General features: G+C 37.0%; 1 protein-coding gene across 1 annotated transcript; it reads right to left on the reverse strand.

Moving 5' to 3' along the window:
* Positions 1–89: 89 nt before the first annotated feature.
* eif4ebp3l (eukaryotic translation initiation factor 4E binding protein 3, like) lies at positions 90–7,143 on the reverse strand. Its single transcript, XM_052154917.1, has 3 exons — positions 6,766–7,143; positions 2,749–2,922; positions 90–1,053 (listed from the first exon to the last, which is right to left on the reverse strand). The coding sequence occupies exons 1-3, from the start codon at positions 6,896–6,898 to the stop codon at positions 1,022–1,024; spliced, it is 339 nt and encodes a 112-aa protein (XP_052010877.1). The 5' UTR covers positions 6,899–7,143; the 3' UTR covers positions 90–1,021.
* Positions 7,144–16,097: the final 8,954 nt, after the last annotated feature.

A 16,097-nucleotide genomic window follows, 5' to 3' on the forward strand; every position in this document is an offset into this window, starting at 1 on the left:
TTGATCGCCACTCTGATGTACATTTTAATTTAAGAAGAATCAAAGTTTAAAAACTTAAACACACTTATGAGGAAATGAAAATCTAGTGCGCAAGTGTAGAAGACCTTTATGCAGTAGAGGGCGGTGGAGTTCACATGTTCTTGTAGGTTATTCAAGATTTCTTGACACTTTAAAACCAAGATGAGTACGTAATTTCAATACATTTTACCAAACTATATTATTCAAATCAAGTATTTGTTTTTTTTACAAATGTATTTCATTCAATATAATAAATCCTGAGGAAATTCAGGCAAATGAAACACCAAGAAAACAAGGCACATGATGATGTACATACAGCTCTGGAAAAAATTAAGAAATGAACATTTTTATTTATAGTACTGAAAACCTGTCTATCAAATTCCAAATAAAAATAGTGTCATTTAGAGCATTTATTTGCAGAAAATGACAAAAAAATATGCAGTGTTTTCAGACCTCGAGTAATGCAAAGAAAACAAGTTCATATTCATTTCTAAACAGCACAATACTACAGTTTTAAAAATGTTTGTTTTACTCAAATACATACTTATAAATAGTTAATCCAGAGAAACTGATAATCTTGCAGTGGTCTCTTAATTTTTTCCATTGCTGTAGATTCTGATGTGCTTATTTCAATTCAAACACCAAAGTATGCAACAGACATAAAACAAACACATTTGCTGATATATACTGTGTATATATATATATATATATATATATAATGGCCAGAAATAAGAGATTTTTCCATGGTTTTGCCCCGACTCATATGTAGCGCTACATTTTCTTTGAAAAAAAAAAAAGAAATTACTGCATGTACAATAAAGAACTGACAAACTTTTTTCTTTTTTTTTTTACTTTTAACAAATACTTTTAAACAAAAGAATAAGACACCCTTTAAAAAGCCTTGAGAATCTGATGAATATGTGATGTCCGCTGATTGTGGGCTAAGCAGCAACATCCCAGCAGATATCAGAGGCAATTCTCCACAGGAGGTAAATGTCCAAATTCAAATGTCCATTTCAAACTGATTATCATCAGCTAAAAAAGAAGAATAGAGATTGGTTAGTGTGTTTATAGAAAATATTGGAACAGAGAAAGAGAGCTGTAGGCAGTAAATCAAAATATTTCTTTCTCAAAAGTACTAAAATAATCTTTACTGAACTGGAATCTTTAAAGGGATAGTTCACCCAAAAAGGAACATTCTCTTGTCATTTACTCACCCTCAAGCCATCCCAGATATGTATGACTTTCTTTATTCTGCTGAACACAAATTACGATTTTTTTTGAAGAATATTTCAGATCTGTAGGTCTACAAGTGAATGGTGGTCAGATCTTTGAAGCTCCAAAAAGCACATAAAGGCAGCATTAAAGTAACCCATGCGACTTCAGTGGTTTAATGCATGTCTTCAGAAGTGAAGTGATAGGTGTGCGTGATAAACAGATCCATATTTAAGTCCTTTCTTACTATCAATTATCCTCCCTGCCCAGTAGGTTGTGATATGGACAAAGAATGCAAATTGCCAAAAATAAAAGAAGAATGTGAAAGCGGAGATTTATTTTTGCGGAACTAACCCATTAAGATGAATCGGAACAGGAATTGTTAAATTCCCATCCCTAAACTTTACAATCCCATATTATTAAACAGAGACAACAAATACTTTAGAAGTATCTATTCCTAGGTTAACAGCCCTGAAAAATGTAAAGAAAGTGGCTCTGTGGCACTTTTTTTGTGGTGGTAGTTTTCCAGAAAACTTATTAGGTTGGCTTAGCAAAGCCAAACTACTGATCTACTATTTAAGATTATTATTATTAATAATATTATTTTTATTACCAAATTTGCCAAACATGACTGATTTAAAATTGACTCCCATTCAAGATGTGAAAACCTTTCCCTGCAATAACACCTTTAGAGGATTCAATCTACATCCTATCACTCCACCACTCATCTATTTCTTTTCTATTCTTTCTTTCAATCCATCACTTTAACACCCTAGCAACTGCATCCAACCTAGCAAACAACATTAGTGCACCATACCAACCAAAACCCATAGACTGCCAATCAAAATGAAGAATGTCATAAGAGTCTTCAGATGTGACTCATTACACAGTCTAGTATCACCCTGGAAACTGCCTAGCAACCAGGTGGGGTTACCCTAGCAACCAAGTAACAAATATATATATATATATTTCTGCACCAGAACATTGTAGACTTCTGTTTTTGTTTATTTGACTCAGGGTAGCAAGGAGCCTTTTGAGTATCACCTTGGTAACTGCCTAGCAACCATATGGGGTTACCCTAGCAACCATGTACCAAATCAAATATCTCTGCACCAGATCATCGTAGAGACTACCTATCTATCTATCTATCTATCTATCTATCTATCTATCTATCTATCTATCTATCTATCTATCTATCTATTTATCATCAACTTTCAGACTAGGCTTTTTCAAGCCAACCAAAAGTATTTCCACAAACTTTTCAATCTAGTTATTTTTGCTTTTCTGTTTGGTGCTCAGAAAGTATACAATTCACCTTTAAGAACTATACCTAACAGTTTTTTTTTAAGTTATTTAAAGTTTATTCTGAGATTAAAACAAATGCTGTTGAAACAGTTTTCCATGTAATTATAGAACTGAAATGGCCATTTGGGTTAAGGAGAAACTTCAGGTTGTTTGTCCTGGACATTTTATCACAAAATAAGTTTTCCTTCTTTTTTTGAGCAAACATTTTACCTGCCAGATTCTTCTCCTCCTCCAACTCCTCTTTGAGTTCCTGCAGTTTGGACATGGGATGGTGTGAAGGAATGGTCACCCCTGGAATCTGGGGCAGACAGCAGGGTGGAGTTCGGGCAATAGGAGAGTTTCTACAGTCGAGGAGGAACTTTCTGTCATAAATGATCCTGGTTCCTGGAGGAGGACAGGACATGTATTACAGCAGCCAATCACATGCTTACAAAACATATTTACAGAATATTCAACTTAAACATGTTTAATGAAAGAAATCTGCACTAAGCCATACAATCTTGCAGCCTAAAGTTTTAGCACACAAAACAGACAATAAAATTAAGCTTAGCAATCCAAAATGACTCTAATCTCACTTAAGCAAGGTAAGGAACTGTATATGCCATTTAACAAGCCAATTCTATCAGTGTAAACGAAGCCTCAAACATCTTTGAGAAAAGCTTGACATGTTGCATGAGAAAGAAGTACTCATGCTCACAACAAATGAAATGAAAAATGGGCTAAAGTGACTTGCAGGACTCACCACACCTATTTTAGTTCTAGGAAATTTGAGTACTTCTGCATGTGAGTACATGCAAAGCCATTTTGAGGGCCCCACAATGTAGCGAATGAGTTCAACTCTCATGTTAAGAAAAGTTGTAAACAAACTTGTGGTTAGCTACCGGTATTTAAGTTTAAAGAAAAAAGTTTAACCTATGTAAAAAGTAGTGTTTTCCATGCACCTACAGAAGCCATACTGTACCCAACATCCCTACCAGTGACTGAAAAACATGTTATGCAACCTTTGCTATTTAATGCACTGTGTTCTGGACAAAAGGGGGGGGCGGGAATGAAGGGGGAGGGGCAGGGTGTGGACCAAACTGTGATAGGGGTTGGACGAACAGTGGCCACAAGCGTGAGCTGCTATAGCTAGTGGAATGCATGGAGACCAACCCAACTGTTTCAGCAGGACTTTGTAAAAGGGATGAACACTTTGCAACTGCACATTTCGGGAAGGCATGCTTTGTTTTCCATATCTTGCAATGGAAGAAAGTGGAGATTTTCAAAACACAGGGCATTTTAATCTAGTCAATGTGTGCAATTTGTTTTGGTTGCAGCATCTCATGAAATCATATCCATGTCATATTTCACTCCTAAAATAAATATAAATGAGGGAGAGAGAGAGAGAGAAAAGATATTTTGCATGAAGAAAATTAAGCTTATTTTAATGTTACATTATTTTTCATGATAAATAAGCAAGTTTTCCTCCCAAATTATCATTACTGTAATGCATCTGGACGTTTTATGCTTGTTTTTTTGTTTTCTATTCTCAAAGTTGAATGGTAAAACAATGATGTAATAAAAAAATATGTATTATTTAAATATGTTGGGTAAGTTACTTAAAAATAGTAGTCAACTACAAATAACTAATTATCTCTCTAAAATTATAATTTAAAGTTATTATTTTATTCTGCTCAACAAATTCAAAATATTTTCTGTATTTCCTCCTTATTCATTATCACACACTATTACATTTACATTTATGCATTTGGAAGACGCTTTTATCCAAAGCGATTTACAGTGCACTTATTACAGGGACAATCCTCCTAGAGCAACCTGGAGTTAAGTGCCTTGCTCAAGGACACACACATTCAACAGCCACATGAACACAAACAGACATGCATATGAACAACATGCATTCGTATTTTAAATATGTTTACATAAATAATATTATTTTAGAAATATGTGTAACTCAATGTACTTAAAAGTAAGTAACTGTAATCCTATTACAAAAAATGTAAATGTAATGTGTAACAACTTTTTGGCTCAAAAAGTAATTTGATTACAGTAAATAATTACTTTGCGATCAGATAACACCTAACACAGGATACTATGATTTATTAATACTGTACTATTCAAATAAAATATCATTATCTTATCGCATACTAGGAATGGGCAGATCGATCCTAAAGTATCGATACTTCCGATACTGACGTTGTATCAAAAAAATCGATCCTCACACAAAAATATCGATAACATTTTATTATAATTTGGTTACCATGAATATGAACAATAATCATAAGCTTCAAAGTGAAATACAAAGGATTAGTCTATATTAGCAAATACTTGTGCAGGATGGGAACCAATTCTTCTTCCGCTCATCTTAACATGCATGAATGCTGAAAGACACAAGCAGACAAGCGCTTGCGCCGTCACAAGACTCGTTCAAACAAGAGGCATCAGTGTCTTGTAGAGGTCATGAGAGAAAATCAGAAAAACGGTTCTGGAGTAAATTCACATTAAATAACAACATGTTGTTATTTGGAGATGAAACATGTAAAGGTGACATTTCTTATAATGAGTTTGTGTGTAATTGTTGTTAATAAGTAATTAAAAAATAGTTAACCATGGTTTTCCTACAGTAATAATGTAGTAGTAACTATGGTTAATTGTGTGGTAACTATGGTTTAACTAAATCCCATGGGTAAACTATAGTTACTGTAGAGAAACCATGGTTAATTTTTGTAAGGGTAAACAAAACAGAAGTCTAATAATTTTCTGTTTAGGCCCACAAATGTAAAAAAAAAAAAAAACAAAGAAATATGAAAAAGACGAATTATGACAAAACATAATATTTTAAATTACCCATTTTATCCCAAGAAATCGGGGAAAAAACTTATTAGAAGTCTCGGTATTGGTATCGGTCTCAACGATATTGGACTTGAAATTATTGGTATCAGAACGAAAAGAAAATAAGTGGTATCGCACATACTTATAGCATAAAAATAAGACTTTTTATTATTATTAATGTTTGACAAACAAAAATAATTTGGGGGTGGAAATTATAATATAATTTCTTATATATTTATTTTTTCTTACATTTTGTGGTTCACTGTGACCAGAACATTTTTGAGATTCACATATATAAAATGAGTGCACAAGCCTCTCCAGTATTTTTCTGTGATCTGCTATTTTATTTCTACTCTGAGGGAACCACCCATGTTCCAGTGACCCCAACGATCCCAACTCACGTCTAGCACAGAGAGTTCTGTTATTCGCGAAATCCACAACAGCTGTGGAGGATGAGGGCTGTTTCTAAGAATTGCCGCCTCCTATGCATGCTGAGACTGTTACAGCCACATACGTTAGGTATACAGGGACAAAGCGGACAGAGAAACATGTGGAGTGAAGTGTCCAACACTAAAAATAAAGGGGTCATGCGTTTGTTTATCACAACATTTGGATTCCCAGTTTCTTTATGTACCCGTCTGAGGACATACAAGTTGTAAATCAGATAACCGGACATTGTTACATAACATGAAGCACGGCAGTTGAACTATCTTGCTGCAAGATAATCTGCCATAAATGATTAACAAACTGTTGTTCAGCAGAAGAATGTCGCGCGCGTTGCGCGTGCTGCGCTTTCAAGACTGCCACACATTTTCCTTCTTAAACTCCATGCTTTCAAGTTTACACGTGCTATACTTGACCATATTAGTTGTTGACTACTGAGTTTATATACAGCAGACAGACCGAAAACACGCCATGTTTGCCAACTTTTCCCTGAGCACGTGCGTCACGGATTACCAGCCAAATATATATATATATGTAGCCAACTCTTAGCTTATTACAATGTAATAACAAATTCAATATAAATACAGGTTTTATATTTAATTAAATACTAACCCACCGTTTGGCCAACTTTATCAACGTTAGTTCGCGAAGGAAAATTCTAATATTCTCTTCTGGTAAACCAGGAATGTTTTTACGGAAAGAGAACGTTCCCTGTATGTTTGAAGAACGTTGTCATTCGAGATCCTTTCTGCAACCCTGCTGTACGTCGATATTAAATCTACACTCAATGTCTTGTACTTAAAATAAAAACCGTCCTCCTGTCTCAATGCAAGTTTTCATACCTAAAGTTTAAAAAAATAATTAAGTTTACCTGCTAATAAAAATTTAATAAATACGAAAAAAGTCATATAAAATAAATGCAAATGCTTTAATCCCATTCAAACACAGTCATACCTCCTGGTGTGGTGGAGAAGAGTGTTCCTCCAGGTGTCTGACTGTAGCAGTCTGGGAGTTGAGACCAGTCTTTGAGGTGCAGGACACGCGTGGGAATGGGGCAGCTCTTGCTCTGCTGCGTGTTGGCAGACATCGTGGGTCAAATGTGCACAAAAGTCTTTGCCACTAAATACAATGATATACGAATCTGCAGGACTGTCTCGGTCCAATACCAGTTTAAACGATTGGCTGTACACCCTAATCTACTTCAACAGAGGTTTAACTATACGCAAAAGAATGATGCAAAGATATTTTTGGAGTGTTACGAGCAGCACTGGTGTGGTGAGACCCGACGATGGGAGGCTATCTATACCCAGGGCAGGGCAGTGGTGGAAAGAGACTGGGGTGAGAGTGTATTTAACAACAGCACAGACTACGTGACTCGCATCATGTGATGAACGAGACTTCAACAACAACGAAACAGGCCAGTGTAACATGCAGGGTTGCCAGATCTTTTAGTGGAACGTATTTATTTTTGCAAATCTCACACAAACATTAAAGACTACATTTTAAAGGTGCACTCAGTAATTGTTTCTTCATTAAAAAGTTTTAATGAAGAAACAGGCAGCAATAAGCTGAAATGGGCCCCGACTGGCTAAAGAGGGCCGCAATATGGTGCCGTGATATGCCGAAGGGGGCCGTGATATGTAGAAAAGAACAGCAAATTATTAGACTTTGAATAAGTAGGCCTACATTTAAACTTTCAAGAAAAAGTTTGCAAATTTGATAAAGAACCGTGACTTATTCCTAAACTAGTTTTAGCAAATTTTGAAAACTTGCTTCAAACTATAACCGCATAAAAATCTAGGGAAAAAGTAAAACCTGTATCTGGGAAAGATCGATCCGATGGCAATGCTGCACACTGTGGGACAGAAATTATGATGGTACATTCATATGCCGGAAGTAGCCTGGTTCCCAGATACTGACTCGGTGCCTTGAACTCCAGACCCTTAAAGGAGAGAGCCAGAACCCACACTCACAGAAATACAAAACAACATTGTACAGATCTTGGTGAAGAAAATGAATAAAAACCTGGAAACCATCAACAGTGTGATCAAGCAAAACTGTGAGTGAATAAACTCATTAAAGTTACATGTCAACAATTCTGGCAAAGGTCATTGCTGACTTGGAGGATCTTGCTGTAATATGCCGATCGATCACTGCCATGGAGATGGTTACAAGAATTTCAGATGTTGAGAAGTGGATCGATTATCTGGAGTCATCGGAGAGGGAATTAGCTGCTAATCCGCTAGCGACCAAGACGGACGTGGAGCTTGTTTGGAAAAAGTTGGAAGACCTTGAGAATCATAACCGGCGAAACAACGTCCGAATTGTTAGAATTCTTGAAGATGAAGAATGCCGAGATATGGTGAAATTCCTAGATGGGCTCTTCCAGAGTCTGCTCGACATAACGGGCCATAAGCTGGAAATCGTGCGAGCTCACAGGGTCCCGACTCAGAGATCCGCTGAGGGAGACAGGCACCAATCAATTCTGGCCAAATTTCTGAGATCATCCTGATAAAGGTATCATGTTACACGAGGTGAGGAGTAAAGGAAGGCTTTTTTGAAAGAACCACAACATTTAATTGTTCCTGGACTTTGTGAATTCGACAAGAGAAAAACGTGATCGATTCAAGGAATGCAAGAAACTCTTACATCAACAGAAGGACGCTTGTAACACTTTATTTTGATGGTCCCAAGTAGATATTTAACTGACAACAGGCTTGCTATAGCTAGTAAACAGTGTTTCAACAAACATTCAGTAGATTATCAATAGCCTATATAACAGTAGCAAAATAAAAGCTTATCGACTGACTTGCTGTAGCTAGTAAACAGAGTTTTAACAAACATTCAGTAGACTTTCAGTAACCAGTATATAGATCTTAATTAATGACCTACTTACATTATTGTTGAGAACATCAGTTCATTAAAAGGTCACTAATAAAGATTTATATACAGGCTATTGATAGTCTACTGAATGTTTGTTGAAATGCTGTTTACTTGCTATAGCAAGCCAGATGTTGAGTCACTTATAGTCAGTTAAATAGTCATAACAGTAAGTTATATATCTACTTGGGACAAACAAAATTATGTTTTACCAGTCGCTTTTGTACTGATGTTCCGAGCCAAATTGAGAATAGATACTAAGGATAGCCAAAAAATATTTGCATGCCCACAGCAAACAATGTCCTTCATAAAGTTAATGGAATGAGTAAGTCATTGTGTGACTATGCAGTCGAGTGGGCCTGACTCACTGAACATTCACTTGACCATCCAAGGAATCTGGATGCCTTCTTTGTTTCTTTTTGTGCTGGTTCCGCCTAGTGGCTGGACTATGTTTTGTGGAGTAACACTCCTTCGGTACAGTTTGTGGATGAATCTGCACTATCTTTGTGCTTATGCCTCCTATTGGTTGGAGTTTGTTCTGTGAAATATTTCTTGCAAAACATTGGAGTGATTAGGGTATGTTTTGCACTCATGTAACAACCAAGTTGACCTGACTCACTGAACATTCACTTGACTGTCTGAGGAAACTGGGTGCCTTTTTTTGTTTCTTTTTATGCTGGTTCCGCCTAGTGGCCAGAGTTTGTTTTGTGGAGGAACTATAGTAGATTTTTATATATCAAAACATAGAAAAGTACTAACATAGAACAGCCTGGACTTTGTGTGACCCATGAGGGCATATGAGGTAACTGAAAGTGCTGATGTTGCAAGAAACACTCGAGACAATGGTACTATGAAATGAGAAAGCACTGAGAAAGTTAAAGATTAACATAACCAATAATCAAAATGACTGTATTATGATCAGATTGTTATATTGTATTTACTCAAAATGTATACTTTCATAATAAATTAATTTAAAGGTTATTTTTTTTTAAAAAGGACTGAAAACCAGGTTTCCACCATGAAAAAGAAGTCAGAAGCTCTGAGAAATAATGGTGGTGGACAGAATTCATTGGCTAAAAAAAATATTAAGCGGGCATAGACATGAGGTAATGCTAGATATTAAACTGTATAAAGAATGAGGGTTCCTGACTCTCGAAGTCAGGAACTCCTGACTTCGAGAGTTTTCTTACTGAGAGGGAAGAACATTTTTCCAAGCTCCACAACAGAACACACAGTCGAAACCATTATGTGAATGAATCTACACGTCTTTGTGTTTATCCTGCCTATTGGCTGGAGTTTTTATAGATTATTTTCTGTTGTGTAATTCTGTCTCACAAAATTTTTATAGAAGCACTTGAGCAATCTGATGGCAAAGTTGTCTCGGGGGCTCTCGTGGCCATACATTAACTGTTTGAGTTTAGAGGGATGGACGCCGGTTGGCAATGTTGTGCACAGGGTTAATGCACAGGTTTTTCTTTTTTCTGTTTGTTTGGTGTGGGGGGAAGTTCGGGGTTTGTTTGTTGCACTAAGGTGGTCTTTATAATTAGATTTTTGACACACAATCTATTTTTTCTAATATGTCAAAATGTCAAATGTTAATATGAGTGGATTGTCTCTCTCCACATGGAATGTTAATGGGTTGGGGCACACCATAAAAAGAAAGAAGGTTATTTCTTTTCTTAAACGTAAGAAATATGATATTGTGTTTCTTCAAGAAACACATCTTTCCCTGCAGGAAGCTGAAAAATTTGGGAAGATATGGGGAGGGACATGTTTTCTTTAGTGCTGGCTCAAGTAAGTGCAGGGGAGTCATTACATTGATAAGTGAACATCTACAATTCAAATGTCTCAAACAGATTAATGATACATTTGGAAATCGTCATTATTGTTTTAGCAGAAATTCTGGGTCAAAGGTTGATTTTGGCTAATATTTACACACCTAATGTTGATGATCAGTGCTGCTTTATAGATCTTGAAGGGATGTTGCAAACCATTGACTTTAAACTTTTGATGGACTCAGTCCTTTATCATAGTGAAGCAAAAGTGTGTAAGCCCCCTGGAGCAACATTGACGCTTACAGGCTATGTAAAAATCTTGGTCTTACAGATATTTGTTTTGTTTGTTTTTTTGTTTTGTTTATTGTCTGTTCAGATTTCCTGGACAGAAATTAATCTTTGACACTGGCATAAAAAATAAATCTTATCCGACAATACTGTACATCCACACATGGAACACACATTTGTCCCCATTAAAAACATACATAAAACTAGTGAATAGTAGTTATGTAAATATATGCATATGTACTGTGAATACAATACATATGCATATATATACACACAAATATACACACCTACCCATATAAATAGTATAGTATAGTATATATATATATATATAGTATCTCAATTAATAATTTGGTTTAAAACAGTTACCTTCAATGGAACAAATGATCTTTTATATATGTTCTTTTTAGCCTGCGGTATACACAGCCTATGCCCCGACGGGAGGGCCTCAAAGCAGGAATGGAGGGGATGGGTCTGATCTGAATATACGGCAATTGCCTTTTTTTCCATAAAATGTGAATATAGCTCTTGCAATGTGATCTGTTTCTGGCCGGTGATTTTATTTGCTTTGTTAATTACTCGTATTAATATATGTTTCTGTCTCATTGTTAAATTACCATACCCCGAAACAATGTTATATGTTAAAATACTTATACACAATACACAATACTAAAATTTGGGGACTTTTGAACCCATCTGGTAGGGACTATAATTTTTTTCATCTGTCCATAAGATTTATTCTAGAAACCTGAGTCCGTCATTTCATCTGTTGTTGATTGCTCAGTTGGAAACATCTTAGTCTCAGATCACTCCCTGGTGAGTTTAGAGGTGTTGCTACATACAGAGAAAAATAAATCATGTAGTTGGCACTTTAATGTATCCCTTTTGCAAAATCATGAATTTCAACAAATGTTAAAGGCTGAAATCAATGTTTATATGGGAACAAACTGGTCCTCAGTATTCTTTGTGGGTGTGGCTTGGGAGTCACTTAAGGAGTTAGCGTTTGGATCATACAGTATGCCTCATTCATCAAAAAATCTAAAGTACAACAACTCTTGGAACTGGAAGGAAATATTAAAGATGCCAAGGCAGAAATTAATAATACTATTTTGTCACAGAAGATGGAGTTGTGGCTATTCAGGGAAAGACAGTCATACTTTGAGTCAGGGGATAAGGTAGGGAAGCTTTTGGCTAGATATAAAGCAGAGAGAGTCTTTTTCTACCATTCCCTCAATTAAATCTGCTGGTGATTAAATATTTACCTTGGCCATTTATATTAATAATGCTTTTAAATAATTCTTGCTTGATCTCTATAGTTCCACATCTTTGTCTACTGATGAAGATATTAGAAACTTTGTGGAACCACTTGAACTTCCTAAACTGATGACTAAATTGACTAAACTGAATAAAAAATTATCTTGATTCTGAGATAACCTTGGAGCTTAGCGAAGTAATTAAGGCCTTGCCTAATTATCTTGCATTTGCACGCGGTATGGACAAAAGTGTCCAGAGTGTTTAATTCAGACATTTATTTTGCCTCAAGCATATGGCTAAGTCCAAAATTACATATTAATAAGTCCCCTTTCTGCTGGTCTGAATAGATTGTGAGGGGGTTTCTACACTCGGTGACCTATATGAGAGTGGAGTGTTGAGATCTTTTGAAAATATGGTTCAACATTTTAGGATTCCCAGATCCCGGTTCTTTAGATATTTACAGCTGCACCACCTGTTCTGTACTAATTTTGGGAGTAGTATAAAAGACCTAAAGGCCCTAAAGCAGCAGATACTCTGGAAGTGGTGATTACTGCTTTTGGAAAAGGTCATGAGGCATCAGTGTATTACTCCTTGTTAATTCAGAGTCTGGGGGACGGTGCCTCAACTTCTCTCAAGAGATTATGGGAGAAAGATTTAAACTTGGTATTGGAGGAGGGAGTGTGGGCTAGGATTCTAAAAAAACGAAATTTCTGCGTCTAGAGATGCAAGAGTGCGTCTGATGCAATGCTAATATTCGGGTGGGGGGGGGGGAAAGGTGTGATTTCATGTGGTTTGATTTAGCATTTTCTGTTGTTGTGTCTGTTTGATTTGCTGCATGGAATCAATAAAAAATTGTTCATAACAAAAGAAGAGGATACATATAGGTTCTGATAAAAGTTGGTGATTTCTTTTGCTATTAATTTAGCATCAGAACATTCTACATCATTAATAATTAAAGTTTTAGCTGCATTTCTTTCAGGCATGTATGCTTTTGTCATTTATTATGCATAACATACGCCCCTCTAGCTTTCCTCATTTAATCTTCATCTTACTGTGAATGCAAAGGTAACAATCTTGATTTATCAATTTCTATTAAGATTAGTTTGTTAGAACACTTATTTATTTCTTTAATAAGGGAGATCTCTACTAAAATATAACTTCTATTTAGATGTCTACTTTAAGAGACAGAAAACTGACAAAGTTTGTATTTAAAGTATTCCCATTTACAAACAGTTTCCAACAGATTTCACATAGTCCACTTTTTTGAGAAGGTTAGAGTTAAACTTCCAATATCCTTTTTTTATGGAAAGGTTTATCTTTATGATTTATCATCAACTCAACTGAAATTGATGTGTTAGTGGAGCTGCAGATATACTAGAGATTGTTTTAGATAAGCGTTTGAATCTCTCCAAGGATCTGCTAAACCTTGGTCATAACAAAAGTCAACTTATAACAAGTAACAATGATGGACACTATATTTAGTGGAAGATTGAGCTAACCACTTATCATACACCATGTTGAAGTCACCACCCATTATAACGAAGTCAGTGGCATACTTCCTGTTCATTTCTTCTATGACCAATGAAATTTCAGAAATTAAGATTCTATTTTGGGTCAAATTGTTCTGGCCATGCACATTTCCAAAAATAAAACAAAAATGATACAATTTTAGAGTGAAGAATAACCAATGTCCATCTGAGCTCATAGGCGAAAATCGCGGTGGGGTGGGTTGGGGGTGCCCCCCCCAAAATATCATTAAAATATGTGTATTGTAAATAATATAATTATATATTCTTAAAATAATTGTTTAAGAACTAAAATAATACAAATGCAAACGGGGTAACAACAAAAAAACGTTTTAAACATTTTGCTCTTGAGAATTGTTATGTTTATTGTCCCCCCCAACATGTTGATGAAATTTTTGCCCCTGTCTGAGCTAGACCTTGACTCAAGAATTTCCCAGAAAAATGGTTAAAAAGAAGAGCAACACCTCCTGGACGAGTTGTATCTTGATCGAATATGATTGGTTCACCAAAATTAGATTAGCGATTAGACCAAAAAGTACCATCACTACCACTTGAATGCGTTTCCTGCAAAAGAACACATTGAGTATTCCTCTCTTTACAAAACACAAATCTACCCTTTCTTTTCGTAATGTCTCGTAATGGCTTAACTTTTAGTGAAAGAAAAGAAAGACAATTAGAAATTAGCTGAAATATAGAACAAAAAATAATAATGTTAACAAACAATAAACAGTCAGTCACTGCTGGAGATAGAACAACACCAGCTATTAAGACTTAATCGAGAGAATTGACTCTACCACCCATGGAGTCGTGAGTTTGAATCCAGGGTGTGCTGAGTGACTCCAGCCAGTTCTCCTAAGCAACCAAATTGGCCCGGTTGCTAGGGAGGGTAGAGTCACATGGGGTGACCTCCTCATGGTCGCTATAATATGGTTCTTGCTCTCGGTGGGGTGCATGGAGAGTTATGCGTGAATGCTGCGGAGAATAGCGTGAAGCCTCCACGGAGGCAACTGAGATTCATCCTCCATCACCCGGATTGAGGCGAGTCATTACGCCACCATGAGGACTTAGAGCGCATTGGGAATTGGGCATTCCAAATTGGGGAGAAAATGGGAGAAAAAAAAAAGACTTAATCGAAAAATTTAAAAGCATGAACTAGTGTTCTGGCAGAAAACAGTTTCACATTCGTTTCTCACTACTCAGAACCTCATTACATGGGTTAGTTACAGTACATGGGTGCAATCAGTCAAAGCCTTTAAACAGGTGAGATGCATCTTAAAGGACCACGATAATATGCTTTCTTACGGAGCTCCTAGCTACCTGAATGAGTGGCCAGAGGGCTGCACAAGCTCTCTGGTCATCAGCAGACAGATCCTCCGTGAACCTAATTCCATGGTCAACACACACCTTCTTTGTGATCTTACAGATTTCATCCCTGTACCTTCGCATGATGAACTGAACAATCATTTGACGGATCCTTCCAGTTTCTTTTTATCCCAACGTGATGAACCAAGTTAACTAAATCCTCCAGTTTCTGAACCAATTCTGGGGCTACATCAGCTAAGAGCAGGCAACTCTTTTCGTGCATCCTCATGCTCCTTCATCCCCTTAAAACGTAGATTCCATTTTTGCTTGTAATCAGGGGCGTCGGACTGGGGGGGTAAAGGGTACCGAGTATCCAGGGCCCGAGGCAGGGGGGGCCCCTTAGAAGTCAGTTTTCTATACATACATATTTGGTACGGGGGCCCAGCAAGATGGTTTGTACCCAGGGCCCAAAATTTGGTGCTACGCCCCTGCTTGTAATGCTCGAGTTCTGAAGTTTTCAACTCTTTATTAGACTTGATGAGGAGTGCTGTTTGCTTTTCCAAGACAGTATATTTCTGTTTATATTCCTTCATCTCAGCAGCATTAAAGTCCACCGTCTCGGAAACGTTCGCAATCATTATGCTGTTCCCCTTCTGTCGCTCTCTCCACGTTGTGTCAGAGAAGCGACACTAGGGGTCTCTCTTGAGCGCCGATATTGACCTCTGAACTATGAAAAAAGGCCAATGAGAGTTGGCAACCAGTATTTGCATGTCCCGCCCCCGGACATACGGGTATTTAAGCGGCGCAAATACGGGAGTTCATTCAGAAAATTTCTTCGGAGCCGATGGTCGTGTTTGCAGACTGCTGCGTTTTACACACCGAGTTCCTGCTATCCTCTGCTGCATGCTGTTGGATTCTACGGCGCACAAAAGCGTCTTTCTCCTGTTTGCACGGCTGTGCACTTCCTGCCCCTGAGCGCATCGACAGTTGCAGATAAGAAAGATCTCTCACGAGTTCTTTCATTCATAAAAGAGTGATTTTATTTAAAAGAGTAATTTCCTCTAAAGGAGCAAAAACACAGCGGCGTTGAACGTCCTTTTAAGGACACGTCTTTATAAAGATGTCTTTCCGCCCCTGTGTTGTTCCTGGATGCGGTAGAGTACTCTCCGCTTCTGACGGCCACAGGCGTTGTCTCGTGTGTCTGGGCAGCGATCACACTGAGGCTGCGTTTGTGGATGGTTCATGTTCTCATTGCGAGAACATG

The sequence above is a fragment of the Xyrauchen texanus genome, chromosome 23 (assembly GCF_025860055.1).
Source record: "Xyrauchen texanus isolate HMW12.3.18 chromosome 23, RBS_HiC_50CHRs, whole genome shotgun sequence".
Taxonomy (NCBI): Eukaryota; Metazoa; Chordata; class Actinopteri; order Cypriniformes; family Catostomidae; genus Xyrauchen; species Xyrauchen texanus.

What these genes read in the sequence shown, in the direction of transcription:
- eif4ebp3l (XM_052154917.1), bottom strand. Translation starts at nt 6,898, where the DNA reads ATGTCTGCCAACACGCAGCAGAGCAAGAGCTGCCCCATTCCCACGCGT. An exon ending in CTTCTCCACCACACCAGGAG is followed by an intron (nt 2,923 to 6,765) that starts GTATGACTGTGT and finishes GTCCTCCTCCAG; the next exon opens with GAACCAGGATCATTTATGAC. An exon ending in GGAGGAGAAGAATCTGGCAG is followed by an intron (nt 1,054 to 2,748) that starts GTAAAATGTTTG and finishes CTTCTTTTTTAG; the next exon opens with CTGATGATAATCAGTTTGAA.